Raw genomic sequence first — 22,249 nt, forward strand, 5'->3', positions numbered from 1 at the left:
GATGGGACCTACCATGTTTTTGAAGGAAAAGCTGCTTAGGGCTGTGTTTTATCCAAGAAGTGACTCGTACTGGGAGAGACTCACAAAATCCTGATTCCTTCCCTCTCTTGTTGGTGATGGCAGGTCACCAGGCAAGTGGCCCAGTGCAAGTGTGCCAAGAGATTCCAAGTGGAGCAGATTGGCGAGAACAAATACCGGGTAAGGCAGAGGGGACCCAAGGCTGCCCCGGTGGCACAAATCCTGCTCCCCCTTCCCCGCCAGGGAGGGGGATCCCTCAAGGGGGTGCCCATCCTGGTGCGGGGGGACCTCATCCCCTGGCACTGCGGCTCCCGGCGGAGGTGGCTGGGCTGTGTTTTCCCAGCTCCATCCCTGGCCCCAGGGCGTTCCCTGCACTGGGAGAACATAAAAGTGTCCCTGTTCTGGAGCAGCCGGCCCGGGGGCGCCGTGAAACGCGGCATTCACTCGGCCGGAGCCGCCCTTGAAGTTCCCTCCTGGATGAGTGTACCTTACGCCCGTGTTTTTCTTAGCTCGCTCCCGAAGAAGGGAGAATAATTTCCTTACAGAATCTCTTTGTAACGAGCTGCTGTTTATGTTTCAAACCCTTCACCGAGGTGAAGTGGTGAAATGAGCTGGTGGCAGAGCTCCCACTTCCCTGCCCACTGGTTTTGGGGCTGATGCTCTGGCCAGGAGGAGCTGATCCAGAGCATTCCCCCTCTGGCCGCACCAGCCCCAGCCTCCCAGAGCTTCTCCCTCCCCTCAAGAAGCCCAAAACCCCCAAATTTCTAACTCCTGCAGTTAACAATTTTCGTGATTATTGCACTGTTAATCCCATAAATGTTTTTCTTGTTTTTCTTTCCCCTGCTCTTCCTCTGGACTTTCCTCCCCACTCCCCATTCCCCCTCCCTACATCTCCTCTCCCTCCATAGTTCTTCCTCGGCAATCAGGTACAGTTTGCCTTGTGTTGCTGTTCTCTCACCTCTGGAATTTTTTAACCAACGTAGCTGTGTCAGTAATGCTGCTCTGTCCTGTGGTGCTGTGGGAGGGTGTGATCTGGGAGCACTGCTGAGCAGAGCCTGGTACAGAGGAGTGCCACTCGAAACAAGATGGCATTGGGCAGAAAAAAGGGAAAAAATCAATGGAAAAAGCAGGATTTGACAAAAATGGAGAGAGTTTTCTCTCTGGGCTCCTTCCTCAGATATTATATTGGGGATGTTGATGATAACCAGTGGTGAATCACAGCACCCTGTGGTGGGAGCACTGGGAGCCAGATGGATCTGTGCTCCTGTGGGGAATCACAGGGGTACAACTACCTGCACAAGGGCTGTACCAGGCTCTGGGTGGGTTTGGATCGCAATCACCATGGAATGTGAGAGTGCTGAGTCCACCCCTTTAATCCCATAGGTAACAATAACTAAACCCTCATCCCTGCTACACCCACTGAGTAACTGGAGCAAGGCTCCCAAAACCTGCATGTATCCCAATGCTGCCATGACCTGGGATGAGCAGTGCAGCCCCCATGAGTGCTGGCTGGTCTGGGGGGCAGAGCCCCCTTTTTAACAGAGCTGGAGCATCCTGTGCCATCCTGATGTCCCCTCTGCCCTGCCCAAATAAAAATGCATATTTTTCATGTGGAATGATGGTGCCCACCCAAAAAGATGCCCAAAATGAAACAAACTTGTATATTGGAAGTGGATGACTCTTAGAGCTCTGGCTTTAATTTAGGCAGTGATTATAGAAGCATTTTCAACAAAAACTGGAAAATAATGTGAATGTGGCAGCAGAAATGAGAATGGACTCATCCCTGGCTTTGGCTCTTGAGGAACACCTCACATAGAGCCTGGAGAGAGGGAGGGAGCTCCCCTGCCCTCCTTCCTGCCCTTGGGCACCATGGCAGCTCTTTAACCACCACACTCAGACAAGTTTTGGTAGGAGCCCCAAGCAGGGAGACCCCACAGTGGTCCAGGATCCCATGTCCCTGTGGGGCAGAGTTGCTGTCACCTTCTGCCCCTCTGCCTGCTGTGATCCATCCCACTCACTTTGCCCTCTATCTTTTCATTGACTCTCGTATTTTTTGTGTATCCACCCACGAAAAATGTTCCTGTTTGGGTTTTTCCCCTTATTTAAATCATTCTTAAGAGGGTTTTGCTTCCAAAGGCTGGTTCTCCTGTCTTCTCATCCCAGCAGGTGCTCTGTAGACCTGGATGCAGAGCTGCCACATCCAAGCCAGGCTGTCAGTGTCCCTCCCCCAGCAGACATCCAGGAGCCTGAGCTTGGCTTTGCAGGAGATTTAGGGGGCTTTGTAAGACAGACACACGTTTCTGATTCAGGGTGCACTTGTTTGGTATTGCAGGTGTTTCAAATCACTAATGAACATCGCAATCACTAATCAACATTCCTGCCTGGATCCCATCACTTTGCACTCACCAAAACATCCTCATGGGGTGATTGCTCTGGCAGGGGCTTTGTGGCTGGTGGGGTCAAGTCTGAGGTTCAGGGAAATCCCTGGATTTCAGACTTGATGATGATCAGAGGTGGGGATGCAGCGCTGCTTGTCCTGCTGAACCAGCTGGCTCCTTTCCATGTGGGCTGCACCAGAGGGGTCCTGGCATTGCCAGCCTCTATTTCCTTCACAACAAAAGACAAAAAAAAAAGGCAATTCTAGCTGAGAAAACCCATCCAAACCCCAAATTCTAAAATCTCAATTTTGCTGCTCAAAAATTCACTTTCCAACTTTAAAATTAAAGGATTTGGATGGTTGCATCATCTTAAAACCAGGCAGCAGAACTCCTGTCAGTTGGTACTACCCTGCACTTACTCCAGAAGAACCTGTCTGGAGAAGCCATAAAAATATTAAGTAGATGGGTAAAGGCCTTTGGTGCAGCCTGTTGTGGGAAGGGGCCGGGTGTCCCTCGCAGTGCCCCTTCCCTGACCTGTTCCTGGCTCCGCAGTTCGGAGATTCGCAGCAGCTGCGGCTGGTCCGGATCCTGCGGAGCACAGTCATGGTTCGTGTCGGAGGAGGATGGATGGCCCTGGATGAATTCTTAGTGAAGAATGATCCGTGCAGAGGTAAGGCAGCTCCTGGGGTTTGTACAGCTGGTGTCTTCTCACCTACTTAGGGGAGTTTGGAAACTTGTCTGCTGTGACTGAGTGACCAGAGTGGGTCTGGGTTATCCGAAGGAGCTGGAGAAAACAGATCCAAAGCAAACTGAGAACTTAAAATCACAAGATTTGGTGATACTGCAGCAAATCTCGCAGTGTTTAGCCAGGTTTTGTGAGAGGAGAAGAGGGAAGGGTTGTGTCCTGTGGTTTGAAGACCCCAGTGCTGGGGATCTCGGCTTCCCGTGGAGGTGGTCAATGGACACATGTGACCCTGGGGGTGACAGAGTAAGCTTTGGAAAGGTGGCCTGAAAGATTCCAAAGGTTCAAAGCCAGGAGATGGTAGAATTTCTGTCTGACATGACCAGGGGATAGAGAAGGATTAAGGAAGGGGCTGGCCAGGAATGGAGCACATCAAGGCTGCGTGTTTTGGAGAGCTTAGGTCTGTGCTCCATATGTCCCTGTGTCACTGGGGTCTCTGAGATGTTAATTGCTTTGGGTCTGTCTTCTTCAAGCTGCTGTGCTCCGTGCCCCGGCTGCCCGACGGCTGTTGCTGACAGCAGCATGATCTGCAGCGTGTGCCTCGGGGAACCTGCAGGGCTTCCCTGCTCCTCCGGCGGCCCTCGCTCACGCTTTGCAGCACTGACATCGAGGTGGTTTCTACCCCTTGGGTATCTCAGCATGGTGCTTCCCTCCTGCAGTTGCTTTCTTGGCTTTGTGGTCCATAATCCATCGGCTCTAGAATTCCTCCTGTCCGTAAGGATCAGTGCATGCCCTTGCTCTCTGTTTGAACACTGTGAGCATGAAAGACCTTGGCACACATCAGCTGGCCCAGGAGCTGAAGCCCACAGACCTTCTCCCTGCTTGGTTGCCCCTTACTTGTCTAAGGGAGACACTCCAGCTCTTTGAGGTGTTTAGATGAAATTCTAGAGTTGGCATTTAATGGCTAATGGTCACTTGTTTCTCATCTCTCCTACAAAAAATGTGTGGAGAGCTGCCCAGAGCTGCAAGAGAGCAGAATCTCTCTCAGAATCTCAAGAATCAAACCCCTTCAAAGCTGCTTTTACTATTTTTAAGTCACATTAAAGATGACATTGGCTGCTGTTGTAATATGGTGAGTTTAAATGCTTTTCCACAAGAGAACAACAGTGTCCAGTATGAACTCATGACCCTGGGGCAGCTTTTAATCAGCCAGTTTCTCAAAGAGCTGATCCATGGCAGGAGGAGGTTGAGGCAGAGCAAGAGAGCCAGGATGGTCTCACTGCCGTCCACAGGCTTGGGGAGATGTGCAAGGGCTCTGCTCCCAGCCCTGGAGCCCCCGAGCCCTGGAAACAACACTGGATTCCTCCAGACCTCAGGTCTCCTCTCCTTTGTCCCCTTCCAGCACGAGGACGGACCAACCTTGAACTCCGAGAGAAGTTCATCCTGCCAGAAGGAGCCTCCCAGGGAATGACCCCGTTCCGGTCACGAGGCCGAAGATCCAAACCCTCATCCCGAGCAGCCTCCCCAACACGATCCAGTTCCAGTGCCAGCCAGAGCAACCACAGCTGCGCCTCCATGCCATCCTCTCCCGCCACTCCAGCCAGCGGAGCCAAGGTGGGTTTCATGAGTAAAGCCTTCCCTTCCCTTTAGAAACCAGGGGTCTCCAAAACCCATCCCAGCCAGATGAGGAGCTGCAGGAGGTGTATGGAGGAGGAGGAAGATTGGGGCTTGGGGGCTTGATGGTACTATGGTCTCTAGAAGATGGTCACAGTGTCTACAGGAGGATCCCTTCTCTCCATGTGGGATGGGGGTGTTGGGGTGATCTGGGACAGGTTTCCAGCCCAAACTGGATGCCTGTGGCTCCACAGGAGAGTCCCCAGCACTCGCCATGCAGCTGAAGGCTCCTGCTCCCCCTGGCAGGGCAGTGGTGTCAGAAGAAGCCATCACCCATCATCTCTCCCTCCCCACCACATCCCTCACCCATGCATGGTTTATTTCATCACCTCTTGGGTTTTTTGCCTTTATTTGAGTTTATGTATTTCCCGTTTGGTTCTCGTTCCATTTTAGTGCCGTTGCCCCCCCGTTCCAGATACTTTTCCATTTCTCTCACTTTTTATTTTTCACCACTCATTCCACCTCTCCTCCCCTTCCTTGGATTTTCCATTTCACAGACTCCACATCACTTCTCTCGATGTTATGACAAACCCTGGTTGATAAACAGTAAAGCGAGCACCCCCCTGCGGGGATTCGATTATTCCGACTTCCAGCTCCCGAGCGCCGAGGTAGAGTATGGTCTGGCAGCCCCGAGGACCTGCTGCCAGGCCACAGTGCCACTGGCACGGAGCCATCCCACTCCCCTGCCTGTTGTAACGCTTGCCCTGTGGTAGAGCAGCGCTTGTAGCTCCGCTAACGCTCCGACTGTTGGCGTTTTTCATGGGTTTCCAACTCGGGATTCAATAAAACATCAGAATAAAGCACAGCACTTTCAGTGCACCTTTACCTGCCTCCAGACCATGAGGGCGATGCTAATTCTCCTGTGCTTTAAAAAATACATTCATTTCCCAAGCTTTAATGGCTTTTACATTGGAAAGGGGCCGTGTTTGGCTTCCCAAAATTCAAATGCAGCAGCCGAGTTGAGACTTGAAAATCAGCTACAGCGCATGCACCGTAACCACAACGCCTCAGTTTCACGGAGCGCTTGTGTTCATCACCGTGTTGAAGCACGTCTGGTGTGTCCGGCCCTGTCACCGCCTTGATGCTCCCAGGAGGATGAATTTGGCCTGAGCTTTTGATTTCCCTAAAGTTTTCAGCCTCCTCGTGGACTTCCCTGCCCCTGTGAGTGGGTGATGAGAAGCACCGGGTAGATCTCGGTGGTTCGCTGTGCTGGTGAGGTAACTGTGTCTTGCTCAGCGGTGCTTCCGTGTGGAAAAGGGATTCATTTAATTCATCAGAAGGTTAGGAGCACTTTCCCAATTGCCCTAAATTTATGCTTGCTGCCTATTATAAAATAGGATCAAGGATGAGAATCGAAATCTCTGATGATGACAATGGTACCTCGGCAATCACGTGTTAATGGATTTTAATTCCCTCAGCTGCCCCTCTCCCCTTTGCAGCTCCAGTTTCATCACGTTCCAACATTTCTGAGATTCCTAAAAATCACAGGGGATGGAGAGAACCCCCTGTAGGTATTGCTTTGAAGTTCCTTGGGAAATGCCCTCTGGTGTCCGTGTCCATCTCTCCAGGGATGCAGAGGAGATGGAACCATCCCTGCGTCCCTGTGCCCCCCAAAGCCCCCAGGGGTGGGAGACACCACAGGCAGTCGCTTTCCTGTAACACTGCCCCAAACTCAGAGCTTTGGATGGTGAGTAGAAACTGGAGCTGCCTTTTCCAGCAGGATCCAGGTGCCCTCACCCTGCTGGCACCTTCCTTTTCGCTTCCTCCCGTAGCGGCGGGAGCAGAGTTGCCTGTTGTGCTGCTTCACTCCACATCAGCTGCACTTGCAACATGTTAAAGGTCGGGAAAAGTGCCATTTCAGGAGGCAGCCAGAGCTGATTCGATGTGTTTTGTGTCTCTGTTCATCACTCTTCCAATTTGGCTGCCCTTTGGGGCAGGGAGCACAGGCACCAGCACCAGGTTGTCCCACCTCTCCAGTCACACTGTGCTGATGCAACGGGATGCCATTCTCAAGATCCCATGCTCCTGAGCTGCTAAAATCCCTATTTCTGCATTATTTCACCTTCCCTTTGTGGAGGTTTTGAACCCAGCTGATGCTGTCTCCTGTGTGTGGATAACAGCTTTGCTTTGATACCTGGGCATCAGCCTGCAGAGCACAAACTGCCATTACCCTCCAACCTTCCAGGATCTGGGCTTTGTCCTTTTTTATCAGCCACTGCTGAAATGGCAGCTTGTGTCCTTGACCTTTAAGATGGGTGTTCCTTAAATGCAAAATGTTTTTGCCGAGGATCTGATCTTGGATGTGATCTTGGCCCATCACAGTCCCAGTGCCAGCTAAAGGATGCCCTGTGTGTGCTTCCTCCCAAGGTGACCCCCGCGGCGGGCAGCAAACTGAAGCGACCCACCTTCCACTCCAGCCGAACCTCCCTGGCTGGGGACACCAGTAACAGCTCCTCACCAGTCTCCACAGGTGCCAAAACCAGTCGGGCAGGTAAGTCTGGTGAAAAGATGGAAGAATTCCCTCTGATGCTGTTGCTGCTTAAATTGGTGGAGAAAACATGGAATATTTGGGGGCGGGCGGGGTGGTGGGAGGCTGGTGCCCACTGCTGCATCCCTGCCTGGGAGAGGAGGTGCTGGCAGAGATCTGCAGTGCAAGGAGTTGCTCCTGCTCCAGTAAAAGCTTGGGAAGGGATCGGTTCTGATGCTGAACCCCCTCTCTCAGGGGTGCTGGCGGGTGGTCCAAAGCAGCCACAGCAGAGCCGGGGATTTGGGTGCCAGTTGGTTCAGGGATGGGCAGGAATCCGAATCCTCCTGCTCAGGGCTCTCTGGGCTCCTCTTACAGATCCTAAAAAAGCAGCGAGTCGCCCCACGAGCCGCGCCGGGAGCCGCACCGGGAGCCGCGCCAGCAGCAGGCGAGGCAGCGACGCCTCCGACTTCGACCTGCTGGAAACGCAGTCGGCGTGCTCGGACACCTCGGAGAGCAGCGCGGCCGGAGGGCAGGGCAGCTCCCGCCGGGGCACAGCCAAACCCTCCAAAATCCCAACCATGTCCAAGAAAACGACCACTGCCACCCCGAAAACTCCAGGCCCTAAAAGATAATACTGTACCCACACCCTCCTGAGAGAAAACCCAGCCCGTGTCCAGTTCTTAACCCCGCTCCGTACATTGGATGTATATTTATCTAAGTGGGAGAAACTATATTGTTAAAAGTGTAAAAGAAAGTTGTGTTATGAAGCTGCCTTATTTGGGTTTTTTTGTTTTGTTTTTTTTGTAAGTTACTATTTTCATGTGAATATTTATGTAGATAAAATTTGCCTCTCGATGACCCCTGTTCAGAGAGGGGCCTGGAAAACTGAAATGTGGAAGACAAAGGAAAAAACAAAAAAAAAAAAACAAGAAAAAGTATTTTAAAAAAAAAGGAAGCAAAAAAAAAAAAGGTCAAGATGTGAAAGTGTAAAGAAAAAATATAAATAGGATTTCTGCGCGGTGCAGGGTGTGAACCTGCTTTATCTTTTAGGATTGTTTCCTAAATGTCTTTATAAACTTGCTGTCTCAGCAAGGTAAATTATATTTAAAAGCAAAGACCTGAATCCTGCAGTGTTCAAGGAACTCTCTTTTTGTAAATCACAGATACCTCAACCAGAGAGACATGAGGTGAGGGGACTTGGGGCTTATGTTTCCCTTTTTTTTAAGCTATGTGGTTTTACCTGAAGAAAGCGGAGTTTGACTAAATAAAATTTGCACACACTACAGCAAAGGTCGTGACAATTCTGTCTTGAAAATCCTGTCCCGACAGCTTTGTTTTTAAAGAACAAACTGGTGGGGAGGGGCTCGGGGAGGGGTTGGAGGAGGGGGCTCACACTGGAGGGGAGCATTGCAGGTCTGGAGCACTCGGATACAGCCCTTCTGAGCGATGGGGGGTCTCCAAATTCAAGGATTCTTCGGGATTGGTGGCTCAGAGAGCCCCACGCAGGGCGTTCCTCACACAATCGCTATTTATCTGCATCTCTTTGTTTCCTATTTATTATTTAACTGGTCATTCCACTTCCAACCAGGCTGAGGTTGATGTGAACTCTGCTCCTAGGAGAAATCTGGACTTACACGCACAGTTGCTTGTCCTTGAAATGAGTCTCACCAGCACACTCGCTGCAAGTCCTGTCTCGCTTTTGTACGCTACTTTTTCTTTGTGATAAAATCAGACTGACCAAGTGACCAGGAGATGGGCCGGGGCCGAGGGCTCTCCACAGCTCCTGTATTTATTAAATATTGTTCCTCTCCGGCCCTGACCGTGTTGCTGTGTGATTCTCTCAATTTGGTTTAAAATTGAGGCAAAACTGAAGCTCTACCAATGAATTGTTTAAAAACCAGACACATTTTTGTATTAAACTTGCTTGCGGTAATAAACAATCTTGCCTCCTACTTTATTCCCCAGTGCTGGCTTTGTAAGGATGAGAGCTGGAGCTGGTTATCCCCTGTGGGGAGGTGATGGCTGTGGGAGCCATGGGGTGTCTGCACTCAGGTTTCCTTGTGGAACAGAGCAGGGAACCACCAGCCCCAGCATTTGGTGGTGCAGGTGGGTCTGTGTGTGCTGGTGAGGGTGCTGATTGATGAGGACATCTGTGGGAGGGAGTGTCTGTGGTGGGGCTGGTGCTGGTGAGGTGGGTGCTTGGTGAGGTCAGTGTCCTCACAGGGTGAGGACATATTTTGGGGTGCCCACAGGGATGAGCACTGCTGAAATGGGTGCCTGTGAAGGTAGATGAGTATGTTGGATGTGCCAAAGAGTTTGGGTGGCTGTGGGAGTGGCTGCCTGTGGGGGTATCCCCAGGTGTGGGTGTTTATGGATTTGGGTGTCAATGGGAGCTCTTGCCAGTGATTTTGGGTGTGCCTAAGGGTGGGTGTCCTTGGGTTTTGTGACCTTTGAAGGGTGAGCATCCCTAGGGCTGGGTATCCGTGGGTTTGGGTATCAATGAGGATGGATGCCCATGGGTTTGGGTGTCCACAAGGATAGTCCTCCCTGGGAATGTGTTTGCATGGATTTGGATGTCAATGATTTTGGGTGCCCACGAGGATAGTCATCCTTGGGAATGCGTTCCTATGGATTTGGCTGTCAATGGTTTTGGGCACCCACGAGGCTGAGCACCCTTAGGGGTGGCTGCCCGCGAGTTCCAGTGCCCAGCGGTGCGCCCCATTCCCCGGGGCCGCCGGGCGGGGAGTGCCGGGGCGTCCCGGAGCCGGGGCCGGGGCCGGGGCGGTGCCGCCGGAGGGACCGTCCCTTTCCCTCGCCCCGCCGGGGCGGGCCGGAGCCGGGGCCGTGCCGGTGCCCGGGGGTCCCGGCGGTGCCATGGGGCCGCGGCGCGGGGCGGGCGGGGGGCGGCGGGGCGCGGTGGCACTGCTGTGGGTGGCAGCCGTGCTGTGCCAGCTGGGCAGCGGCAGCGTCCTGCGCCGCCGGCTCCACTCGGCCGGGGTCCCGCAGCGGCGGCTGAGCGGCAGCGAGCGGCGGGACGTGCAGCGGGAGATCCTGGCCGTGCTGGGGCTGCCCGGCCGGCCCCGGCCCCGCGCCCCCGCCCGCGCCCCCGCCGCCGCCGCGCCGCTCTTCATGCTCGACCTGTACCACGCCGTGGCCGGCGAGGAGGAGGAGGAGGAGGACGGCGAGGAAGCGGCGGTGTCGCGGCCGGTGCTCACCGGGCTCAGCACCCAGAGCCCCCCGCCCGGCAGCGTCGTGAGCCGCGCGGACACCGTGGTCAGCCTCGTCAACATGGGTGAGCGCCGCGCCGGGCACCGGGAACACCGGGGCATGCGGGGGCCACCGGGAACACCGGGGCATGCGGGGGCCACCGGGAACACCGGGACATGCGAGGGCACCTGGAGCAGCGGGACGTGCAGGGGTACCGGGATGCATCGAGGGCACCAAGATGCGCGGAGACACCGCGGGATACGGGGAGACGGGGAGAATCGGGATTTGTGGACAGGATCTAGGCGGGTTTCGCGGCACCGGAGCGCACCGGGGGCACCGGGGCGACCGAGATGTGCGGGCAGGATCCTGCGCCTTGGGCACGAGGGAGCGGAGCAGAGCCGGGCGCACGGGCAGGAGCAGGAGCAGAGGCGGCGGCTCAGCCCCGCAGAGCCGGGAGCTGCAGAGGGGGCACCGGGGGCAGCGCCCGGTGGGACGGGGAGCACGGGGCTGAGCTGACCCCGACGGAAACGCCCCGCTCGTAACTGCGGTACCGCCAGCTCCGAGCATCCCTCGGTCCTGAGGAGGTTCTTGTTCAGAAAAGCCTCTTTTTTCCAAAGTTAGGCTCAATAACGGTGGAGAGTGGCTGTGAGGGACAGGGTGGCTGTGAGGGACAGCGTGGTTGTGTGCCCTGGAAGGTGTAAATCTCAGCTCCACTTGAAAACTGAGAGATAGAGAAGGGGAAGATCCTGCAATGAGTGTGGGCTGAGGGAGCCTCGTCCACCCCACGCTCCCCATTTCACTGGGCACATGAACTGGTTGGGGACAGAGGCAGGACAGCAGCTCTCGTGCCAGTAGCAGTGTGGACCAAGTGATCTACGGTGGGACACTGAATCATGGTTCAAAATAAAATCCTCAAGGTTGCTGATTATTGCTGGAACCCTGTCCAGCTGGTTACTAAGCTCCAGCATCCATCCAATTTCCAGGCAGTTGCTTGAGCATCAGCAGAGCTGTTTCCAGCACCAGCAGGGCCAGGAGCATTCAGGACCCATCCAAGAGCAGGCACTGAGGTGACCTGAACACTTCAGGATGAGCAGACCAGGCATTTGGATGTAGAGCTCTCCCCTGCCTCTGCTCACTGCTTTAAGGGGTGTCTGGGTGTGCCTGTCCAGGCCAAGCTCAGGGTTCCATACAGTTGATGGCAACCACGGTGGGATGTTAAAAGGGCTGGGGAGATGCCCAGGAGATGCTGGTGGTGGCAGAGGGTTCCTGATATGAGGGGTGGGTACTGGCACCACCCCCCTTCCCATTGCTCTTGGAGCAGCCAGGAGAGTTGGGGAACACAGTTCCAGCCTTCAATTTGAATGGCTTTGATTTCTGTGGCTTCATCAGCCCCTTCATGTTAATTAAATAAGTTTTTGTGGGAGAAGGCTAGCTCTCATTTGCATGCATAATTCGCTGCACAATTATCCTGATGGGACATGCAAATGGGATAAGTCAGTGCTCCATTGGGCACTTGGACCTCTTTGCTCGCAGCCACCCCACGTAGCCCTGTGTGAGCCAGGCCAGAGCACGGCTCCCAACGACACACCTTCTTCCTGGGAAGGGGAAATGACAAACCTCCCCAGTGCACAAACACATCCCAGTCTGTGTGGGCAGAAGGATGGAGGCAACAAGGGCTGGGTGATGGGTGGCTACGGGGCACCTTTGGTTGGGTTTGGGGATGGTGGATCCGCCCGTCTCATCCCGTTTGCTCCTCTCAGTGTGAGGATAAAGCCTGACCTGTGCTATTTCTGAGCACTTGTTGAAGGAGCCAGGTGGGTTGTTATATTTTTAAGCCTGGGATAAGGATGGGCTTTGGGATTTCTCCTCAGCAGTGAGTCATGGATACGGGCAGGGTATAATCACAGAGCAGAGAGGCTGCTGATGGGAAGGTGAGGAGGAGGCTCCAAGTGTGCCCAAGCCCCCCAGGACACCCAGAGCACCACAACACACAGGTCTTCCCTTTCCCTCCCAGCATCCGTGGATTCTGCTCTACTGAAAGGTGTCCCTGCCCACGGCAGGGGGTGGAATGAGATGATCTTTAAGGTTCCTTCCAACCCAAAGCATTCTGTGGCTCTGTGTGGCCAGACTCCCCCATGGCTGTTTGGGATGAAGCTCTGCCCACAGGTGGGCATCTCCCTGGCAAATCCAGGGAGCACTGGGGAGGAAGGCAGGACACCTTGGCAAAAGTAGCTGCAGCACCCCAGGCACTGCAAGAAGCCATTAGATGGAGTGGGAGCTCATGGCAGCCCCTTTAATTTGAATTTTAGGAGTTGAGGTCCTGCTCCACTCTCCACACTGGAGGGTCATCACACCCTGCTGGCCACTTGCCCTCACCCCCACACAAGTGCCACTGAAATCCAGCTGGTTTCAGCAGCTGGGGCAGGATTTTCCCACTCCTGCCTTCATTTTGCAGCCATTTGAGCCTCTCCCTCTGGGCATCCATCCGAGGGATGTGGGGCAGTGTGTTCTGGCAGCTCATGCCAAGGTGTCAGTGCTCTGTACATGCCCTCCATGTGTGTTTTAATGGGAAAAGCCTTGAAAATTACCCCCCTGGGATCCTCCCATGGCACGGTGCTCCCAGCTGGCTGTGTAGGGCTCAGGGAGTGGGGGGATGCAGGGAGGCCAAGGATGTGTCCCAGCCACAAACAGCTGGACTGAGGGTGTCCAGTTCTGACCCCTTGTCCTGCAGCTCCCAGTGCTCATCCCAGGAGGATGGAGGAAGCTCTCCTGAGACAAACCAGGAGCCTGGATTCCTTTCACAGCACCCGGGATAGACCCCAAATCTCTCCCCACTTCAGAAAACCTTCAGAGCTTATTTTTTCCTGCTTGTAAGCAAAGGACAGCATCTTCTCTGCATCTTGTTTAAACCTATTTTGGGATCCTGAGCACTTGATGTGGTTGAATATCCTGGCATTTCCTTTTAATTTCGTGTCTGAAATGATCATGGGGACCATTGGGAGCAGCCAGGACCAGTAATTACAACTGATGTGCAGTTTATAGAAACAGGGAAAGTTTACAATGAAAACGTGCAGCTAAGAATAACCTGAGGAGCAGAGGAAGGGTGGGATCTGGGAAGGGATCAGGAGCATGCAGGGGCTGGGAGACAGGGAGAGGCTCAGTCTAGATGGATCTGGGCATCCCCTGCCAGGGGAATGGCCCCGAGGCCATTTATATAAGTGTATAATAATTTTTATAGTAATTTTAAGGGTGGTGGGAGCACATATTCAGCTTTGCAGGGACATTCAGCTTTGGGGAAAGACACAGCAGCTCTTTGGGATGAGACAGTAAATGCCAAAGGAGGGGGCAAGGAGAGCAAAACGCTTGGGTTGGGCTTTTTTAGTGTGTCTCATCCGCAATCCGGATAATCCGCCCACAGCTAATTGAGGGTTGGTGGTGTGGCTGAGCCAACCCGCCTCGAATCAATAGCAGGTTCCCAGCAGGCTCCAGCCAGCCAGGGGGGCATCTCCAGCAGCATTTTAGCCCCCACTGCTCTAATTGGGCACCCACTGGGTGCTTTGGGGGTTGTAATGTCAGAGACATTTATACAGTGACAGAAAACACGGTGCTATTAAACCCCCTCCAACCTGCTGTTTGCAACTGCTCCCATCCTCATGGGGCCCAGGAGGGGATGCTTCTCTGAGGGTTTTCCCTCCTCTTCTCCGTGAAGAAGCAGAGAATTCACAGATTACCCCCAGTCTTTCATCACAAACACCAGATATTGCTATTGAATCCAGTTTATTTGGTTCATCAAGGAGCTCAGCTATTTGCATCCTCTTTAGCCTTTCTCCTCCTGCTCGGGTGTCCCTGGGCTTCCCTCCCACCAGGTCCCTCCTCTGACTCCATCCCTGGATCCCTCCATCCCTGGATCCCTCCATCCCTGGATCCCTCCATCCCACATCGAGGGCAAGTTTTCAGAACAAACTGCTGCTTTAGCAAAGGTTTTCACTCCTCTCCAGGACCAAAACTCACCCTGGGGGCTTTTTCTGTGGTGTGGAATCTCTGGGACCTCCTTGGCTCTGCAAAAAAGTCCCTCTGCCCGTTCCTGGGTGAGGACCCACCCACAGCATCACTTTGCTGAAGATGCTCAACCTTGAAGAGCGTGGAGATTTCAGAGCAAAGGGGTGACCCAGGTGGCCAAAAATACCCAAGGGGTCACCACCTGGGTGTTCCCTGGACCGACCACGGGACATCCCCCTGAGGGTTTATCAGTGCCAAAACAAAAAGGTGGTGATTCCTTTGGTTTTGTTTGGGGGGGATTTTGTAAGAGCCGTGAGCCCTCGGCGGCTCCGCTCGTGGGCCAGGCTGTAAAACCATCAGGTTGGTGGAAGAAATGGAAGAGAGGGGAGAGCCCGAGGGGCTGCAGTGGGTTGGGGGGGCTGCTGTGTCCCCCCAGGGGGGCACAGGCTGGGCCCAGCTCCCCACAGCATCCTCCTGGCACAGCTGGCAGCCAACCCGCCCCAGCAGGAAACGTTCTCCGCATCCGCCCTGCCCGCCTGGCCTGGGCTTTTTTTGTAACACAGCTTGTGGTGAGGCCAGTAACTAGAGGGAATGTGGGATTGAAAAAATAAAATAAAAAAGAGGGGAAAAAGGAAAAAATAAGAACAAGAGAAAAAAAAACCCTGTGGGTATATAAGTAAAATCTCAGCATTAGGTTTGGAGAGATGCTGCTCCCTCCATAGAAACGGGAATGAGAACTGTGTGGTGCATTGAACTTGGAATATTTCTCCCCTGAGATTGGGTAGAAAAATGTGTTTTAAACATACATTTTTATTTAATTAATTATTAGTTTAGTTTATTTTTAAAAGTAAGCACTGGGACAGATGGGTTACGTTGCTTTTGTGCCTGAAGCAGGAGAAGCTTTAGTCATATTGAATCATATTTAATCATATACTTTAATTACACTGAGATGAGGCAGATTGTAATATTTTTAAAGAACAATTTGAAGCAAATAATTATATATTAGAGGAACTGTGTGGGGCTGCGTTACTGTAAAGAAAGACATTGGGTTATTCTTTATGGACTTAAGAAACAAAATCAGCAGATTTTTTTCTTTCCCAGCACGCAATGGATTGATGCAGAAATAAGATATTTGCAGGAGAAAGTGAGGTTTTATTTTTGCTGAAAATCTTCACATTTCAGCAGCCCCAGACCTGTGGGCAAGAGGGGACCTGTGAGACCCAGCCCTGGAGAGCCCTGGGCTGTCCCCTGAACATCTGGAAAACCCCAATTCCTGCTCCAGATGGTCCTGCTGACCCCAAAACCTCAAATTTTTGTGTGTGTTTTTCACCCTTTGGTGAAGCACAAAAGGCTGTAGCCTCTAAACCATGGCATGAGTGGCACCTTCTCCACACTCCTCCCACAGCCAATGTTGGTGCTTTTAATTTTAATTAATAATAAAGGAAGAAGGCTGGGAGGCTGGTGGGTTTACATCAAAGTAAAGTTGGTGGGGTGCAAAAATAGCAGAACTTTTCAACAAGATTGAAACTCTTGGGAGAGGAGAAATAGGAGCAGCCAAGAGCTCAGATGGGGAGGGCTTGGAGCCAGCAGGTTTGTGCCCAAACTGGGGAAGAACTGAGTGCCATGATCTGGTAAAGGGACTGGAGTTGGACCAAGGGTTGGACTTGATGATCTCAGAGGTCTTTTCCAACCCAATCCATTCTGTGATTCTGTGGATGTGGCACTGAGTGAGAATCCACCATGTCTTGATCCAACCCCACTATGAGAATCCACCATGTCTTGATCCAACCCTACTGGGAGAATCCACCATGTCTTGATCCAACCCCACTGGGAGAATCCACCATGTCTTGATCCAACCATGTCTTGATCCAACCCCACTGGAAGAATCCACCATGTCTTGATCCAACCATGTCTTGATCCAACCCCACTGTGATCACCAGCCCAGGGCACGGAGTGCCCTGGGCTGGTGATCACAGTAGGGTTGGATCAAGAGTTGGACTTGCCGATCTCGGAGGTCTTTTCCAACCCAATCCATTCCAGGATTCTGTGATTTGAATCAGGTGGGTGGGACTGGGTGTGGGGGGTTTGCAGGGTGGGATCAGCCCGCTGGGGTCTGGCAGAGCCCTCCCCCTGAGCCCTTTGCTCCGCAGTGGAGCAGGACCGGGACATGTTGTCCCCCAAGCCGTACTGGAAGGAGTTCAGGTTCGACCTGACCCAGGTGCCCACGGGCGAGGCCGTCACCGCCGCCGAGTTCCGCATCTACAAGGCCCGGGGAGTGCCCCGGCACGGCAACAGCAGCCTCCACATCAGCATCTACGAGGTGGCTGCAGAGCATTCCAACAGGTGAGGGCGTGGGCATGGCACGGGCACGGCACCTGGCACGGGCATGGGGGTGTGGGGAGTGGGAATGATGGGGATGGAGATGGGAATGAAGGAGATGGGAATGAAAAAGATAAGAATGGGAATGAAAATGATTTGGATGGGAATGGGGATGAGGATGGGAATGAAGATGATGGGGATGGGAATGTGGATGGGAATGAAGATAGGAATGAGGATGGGGAGGGGTTCGAACTGGGGATGAGGATGGGGATGAAGATGGTGGAGATGGGAATGGGAATGAAGATAATGGGGAGGGGTTTGGAATGGGGATGAGGATGGGGATGAAGATGGTGGGGATGGGAATTGGAATGAAGATAGTTGGGGAGGGGTTTGGAATGGGGATGAGGATGGTGAGGATGGGAATGAAGTGGTGGGAACAGGGTTGCAGATGGTGAGGATCAAGACAGGAATGGGAACCCACACAACCATCAGCTCCAGCACTTTCTCTTCCCCCTACCATGGAAACACTGAGGGAAGTGGCACTGCCATAAATGGCTATTCCCATTGAGCAATGCCACACCCTGGCATTTTGGCCGGGGTGGGGAGGGTGCTTTTTCCAGGATGCCACCATCATATCTGGCACAGCCAGTGGCACTGAGAGCCACTAACCTGACCCTCCTGTGCCAGGACCTGCCTGGACGCAGGCACCAAGCAGTAATTTCCAAGAATTATTGCTGGTGTTGGTGCCCTTTGGCTGCTGTTACTCATCTTGTTTCTGCAGGGAATCTGACCTGTTCCTGCTGGATGTCCAGGACCTGCGTGCTGGGACAGAGGGCTGGCTGGTGTTTGACGTCACAGCCGCCAGCAACCACTGGTTAGTGGATCAGAAATACAACCTGGGCCTGCGGCTCTACGTGGAGACAGAGGATGGTGAGTCTGATGGACTTACCTGCAGCATCTGCCAGGGGCCAATTTGCAAGAATTGGAGTCCTCCCATCTCCCCTCTTGGTGCCACGGGAGGTGCTGTTGGGGTTCATCTCTTGGCAGTTTGAAATCCCTGCTGTGTCAGAGACCCCAGGGGTGCCAGAAGTCTGGGTTTGCAGGCAAATCCTTCCAAAGGCTTCCTGCTAAAGGGGGGGGACTGTAATTAACCCCCTTAACACTTAATGAACTCCTTACCTGGAGGGATCCTGCTGTGTGTGTGTTAGAGGATTAACCCTCTTATCCCCATGGGATCCAATCTGCTCCATCGCTGCCTTTTGTGGGTGCACAGGCACACTTGGAGCCCCTCCCCTCCCACAGGGGCAGGAATTACAGCTGAGAATGCTCCCTCCATTCCCTTCCCTCCCAAGCTTTCCTCTCCAGGGTCCAAGGGGACAGTTGGTTGCTTGGTTTTAATCCTTGAATCGCCCTGTGTGACTGTGATGTGGTGGATGTGGCTGTGCCACCTCCAGGCTGCCCATCATACCCCTTGGGATGCCCAAACCACAGCTCTCCACTGCAGATATCCTCTATTTTGCCTCCTTGTCTTGACCAAACGAGTTCATTGTGGAGCAAACCCAGGCCTGGTGCCATCCCTGCAGGGCACAGCGTGGACCCGGGCTCGGCGGGGCTCCTGGGGCGCCGCGGGCCACGCTCCAAGCAGCCCTTCATGGTGACGTTCTTCCGGGCGAGTGCCAGCCCTGCCCGTGTCACCAGAGCAGCCAAACCCCCACGGAGGAGGCAGCCCAAGAAGACCAATGACCTCCCACACCCCAACAAGCTCCCAGGAATTTTTGGTAAGAGCTTTGCTGGGTGAGGAGCAATCCCTATGGAGAACACCAGGCTCTGCTGCTGCCATGTGGGATCTGCTGTTGGCACCTTGGCTGGTTGGAAATCCCAGGTTTGGGGCCAAGGGAAGCAGAGCAAAAGGTTTTGGGGTTTTAGGACTGGATTGTTTGCAGTTTGGGAGATGCAGAGGGTCTGGGTTGGTGGCCCTTAAGGAAATGGTGTTTCATGAGTTCATCAGGATTTCCGAATATTGGAACTCTTGTCCTATTCCCCTTGGCTTTGAAGCCACCCTGGGAAGGTGTCACAGCCCCAGGAAGCTGCTCAGGCATAAAGGGAATGGGAAGCTTCAGCTCTCCTGAGCCAACTGAGTTTGTAAAACCCTCGAAGTCATCTTTTCTTGAGCAAAACTGGGATTTAGCCTTTCCAAGGTTAAATTCCTTCATCCCAATATTGGAATATCAAATTATAGGCCAGTCTGAAGCTTCTTTTCCCTTTGTGCAGTAACAGAGGCTCCTTTCCTTTGGTTCTCCTGCACTAACCCCGATCCTTTGGGCTGCATCCCACCCCTGGGAGGGGGTGGCTGCAGCAGGGGGTGGGATGGGCCGTGCCAGGGCTGGTGTTGCCTGTTCCCTTCTCTCACAGACGACGTCCACGCCACGGACAGGCGGCAGGTCTGCCGGCGCCACGAGCTCTACGTCAGCTTTCAGGACCTCGGCTGGCTGGTACTTGTCTACTGGGAGAAGTAAATGCCAACTCCCCCTTCCAGTCATCCCATTCCCCTGCCCTGGGATCCCTCCCAGCCTGGATTCTCCCATCCATGAAGCCATCCCGGGAGCTGGGAAGGCAAACATGAACTGCCACAACCCCAAAGCCCACTGCTGACCCTGAGCAACTCATGGCTCAGTCTGAAAAATCAAAATAAACCCTTGCTGCTGGCACAGCCACCCGGGGAGGAGGTGGTGGAGCTGTTTATGCAGGTGGGGAATGGAGGAAGGGGCACAGAAAGGTGAAGCCCTTGATGTAACCCCTTTTTTTTTTTTTTTTTGCAGGACTGGGTGATTGCTCCACAGGGATACTCAGCCTACTACTGTGAGGGGGAATGTGCCTTCCCCCTGGATTCCTGCATGAATGCCACCAACCATGCCATCCTGCAGTCCCTGGTCAGTGCAACCCAAAAGGAAAGCCCTGGGGGAAAACTGAGGGTCTTGGGGAGCAGTAGGAGCCCGGTGGGTCCTGATGGAGAACTGGGGTTTGGGAAGAGCAATGGCTGGGTTTGAGGGTGTTTAGGTCAGAGGGTGCAGCTCAGCTCCCAGTCCAAATAAAGCATCAGTGGATGCATGCACATCTGGATGGGTGTCTGCACATCTGGAGGGGTGTCTGCACATCCGGATGGGTGTCTGTATGTCTGGATGGGTGCTGGTCCACACCACGGGATCACAGGAGGTTCTGATGCAGCATTTCTAGGCATTAATGGAGAAACAAGTGTGAGACCACCCAGGTCACCAGCTCTGTCCATCAGCCTGAGCCAGATGGGTGCAACAGGGGGATTTTGTAATTCCAGAGCTCCTCCATCTCTTGATTTTCTGACTGACATGATCCTGCTCCAGTGTAACAGCAGCTGGGACAAAACAGATGATTTCTGGCAGAGCCCTGGCAGTGGGCTCAGGAGCAGGGACAAGCCCAGGGCTCACCAAGCCCCTCACTCTTCCCTGGAAAGGTTCCATGCTCTCTGTATCCTCCTTGCCAGCCGTGCCCGAGGGTTCCTGGACAGCCCCGGAAAGCTCCGCTGTGGCTCAGCACCCAAACGTTGGGCTCAGCATATTCCAAGCAGGAAAGTTTTAATGCCCCTTTTTTCCCAAACCCACCCCTGCATCCCAGCCAGTGGTTTAATTTCTGGAATTTCCTGCCCCGTGAGTGTTTGGTTTCCCAACGGCAGAGCCACACCAGCTCCGGTGCTCGCGGGTAATTACAGGGAGCGCCGAGCCCTCGGCTGAGCCTTTGAAGGTGTCGCCTGGTGGGGTTTAATTTTGACATTAACGAAGCTTCCTGGGCCCGTCCAGGGCTGGGAACAATCCTGGCAGTGGTGGGGAGGGGCTCCCTTGCCCTCTACACCCACCCATCACCCCTAAACCCAACGCTCTTCCCAAAACGGAGCCGTTTGGGCAGGATGTGAATCACCTGGCGCCCGGATCCGGCCCTTCTGGGAAGTGTCAGGGCAAAGGCGGGTGTGGAGCTGTGCCAGCCCCAGCCTGGGCTGCAAATAGCAGGGTCTGGCAGCAAAACCACCCAACTTCCGAGCTGGGAGAGCTGGGAGAGCTGGGCTGCCCCTGCTGTAAATTAATGGCACATGTCAGGGGAAGGCAGCGAGGGCTGTGAGTGTCCACTGAGGCCATGCAGCAAATCCTGGGGTAATGCATGTCCTGAGCAGGGCAGGAACGAGCCCAAGGGGAGTTGTGTTCACAGAGGTGTTGTGTATTTAAGATTTTAGTGGGAGATTTAAATTTGGGGTGGAGAATCTCTATTGCAGCTCCCCCCATCCAGACTGGGGTCTGACCTGCACTGCCCTGATTTGTTTTCTTGTTTTAGTCATGTGTCTATTTTTGTGAGAAACAGGCCCTGAAATCCCAAATTAATGAAGGGGCTGCCTGGCCCAAGCAGTGCCATCAGCCCTGCTCCAATATAAACTGCAGCAGGGACTGCCTGGAGTTTAGGATAAATATTTTTGCAAAAAGGTGGAAATAATCTCCCCATTCACCCAGGATTTCTGCAGTTAGGACTTGGTTTGATGCTTTTTCTTTTGCCTGGAGCCACATTTGCCAGGGCTGACAGGCTGCACCCGTCCCCCAGGTCCACCTGATGAAGCCTGAGGCCGTGCCCAAGGCGTGCTGTGCCCCCACCAAGCTCAGTGCCACCTCTGTCCTCTACTACGACAGCAACAACAACGTCATCCTCAAGAAGCATCGCAACATGGTGGTGAAATCGTGTGGCTGCCACTGATAGACAGGTCCCATCCCCATCCCTGAACACCCCATCCATTCCTGAGTGCCCCATCCCATCCCATCCCATCCCATCCCATCCCATCCCCACCCTGAGTGTCCCACCTCCTCCCCACCAGAGCAATGTGACACTGGGTTTGTGCTGTGAGTGTGCAACAGGAGTTTCATGGCCTGCATCAGAGCAAAGTCCATTAATAATAATGACTAATGAAAATAAATCCCTCCCACTCTTCCTAGAAGTGGATGCAAATAATATAAAAATCCTCTTACCCACTTAATGAGACACATAGACATGCACAAACATAAATATATATATATATAGGAAAGAGAGGGTTTGGGGCTGGTTCTGTCTGTTTTGTTTGTGATGCTTTCCCCTTGTGCTGCTGCAGTCTCTGGTGGAAGCAGTTTGGGCTCACGGGTAATTAGGACAAGGGAGGCAACATCTGAGTTGCTCTGGGATTGAGCTGTTTCGAGCTGTGTATTTCTAACTAACCCACCTCTACCCAGCGCTTTTAATTCCCTTAATGAAAATATCATCAGCCAATTAAGGAGCTGGCTGACTAACCCACTCCTGTTTACCTAAAGATCACCAAACTCAGCCAGTTGGAAAAAAAATATCCATATTGAGCTACGACACTTACAAAATAAACGCCTAGTTTGGAAAGTAAACACGGAGTTTCTCTTGCTCTTTGTTTTTTAATGTCACAGCACAACAGGGCTCTGTTTGGAGGACATTTCG

At 53.4% G+C, this 22,249-nt stretch overlaps 2 protein-coding genes across 12 annotated transcripts in view; both read left to right on the forward strand.

The window, feature by feature from the left end:
• The window catches only part of MACF1 (microtubule actin crosslinking factor 1), a 137,689-nt gene extending 128,518 nt beyond the window's left edge, over positions 1-9,171 (forward strand). For 5 of the 11 annotated variants that reach the window (XM_071576850.1, XM_071576856.1, XM_071576857.1 and 2 more), the window contains 7 exons: positions 124-198; positions 927-944; positions 2,949-3,066; positions 4,481-4,692; positions 5,250-5,360; positions 7,120-7,243; positions 7,595-9,171. In XM_071576850.1, coding sequence (XP_071432951.1) covers positions 124-198; positions 927-944; positions 2,949-3,066; positions 4,481-4,692; positions 5,250-5,360; positions 7,120-7,243; positions 7,595-7,851 — 915 coding nt within the window. In that variant the 3' untranslated portion in view covers positions 7,852-9,171. The remainder of the gene's footprint in view (positions 1-123; positions 199-926; positions 945-2,948; positions 3,067-4,480; positions 4,693-5,249; positions 5,361-7,119; positions 7,244-7,594) is intronic. The other 6 variants (XM_071576852.1, XM_071576860.1, XM_071576861.1 and 3 more) reach the window with 3 other exon arrangements.
• A 922-nt stretch (positions 9,172-10,093) lies between these two features.
• On the forward strand, positions 10,094-22,141 carry LOC139682444 (bone morphogenetic protein 8B-like). The gene is made up of 7 exons (XM_071576785.1): positions 10,094-10,511; positions 16,576-16,768; positions 17,526-17,674; positions 18,328-18,522; positions 19,157-19,236; positions 19,564-19,674; positions 21,362-22,141. The coding sequence occupies exons 1-7, from the start codon at positions 10,094-10,096 to the stop codon at positions 21,509-21,511; spliced, it is 1,296 nt and encodes a 431-aa protein (XP_071432886.1). The 3' UTR covers positions 21,512-22,141.
• Positions 22,142-22,249: the final 108 nt, after the last annotated feature.

This window comes from Pithys albifrons, chromosome 24 (genome assembly GCF_047495875.1).
Source record: "Pithys albifrons albifrons isolate INPA30051 chromosome 24, PitAlb_v1, whole genome shotgun sequence".
In the NCBI taxonomy this organism is placed as follows: domain Eukaryota; kingdom Metazoa; phylum Chordata; class Aves; order Passeriformes; family Thamnophilidae; genus Pithys; species Pithys albifrons.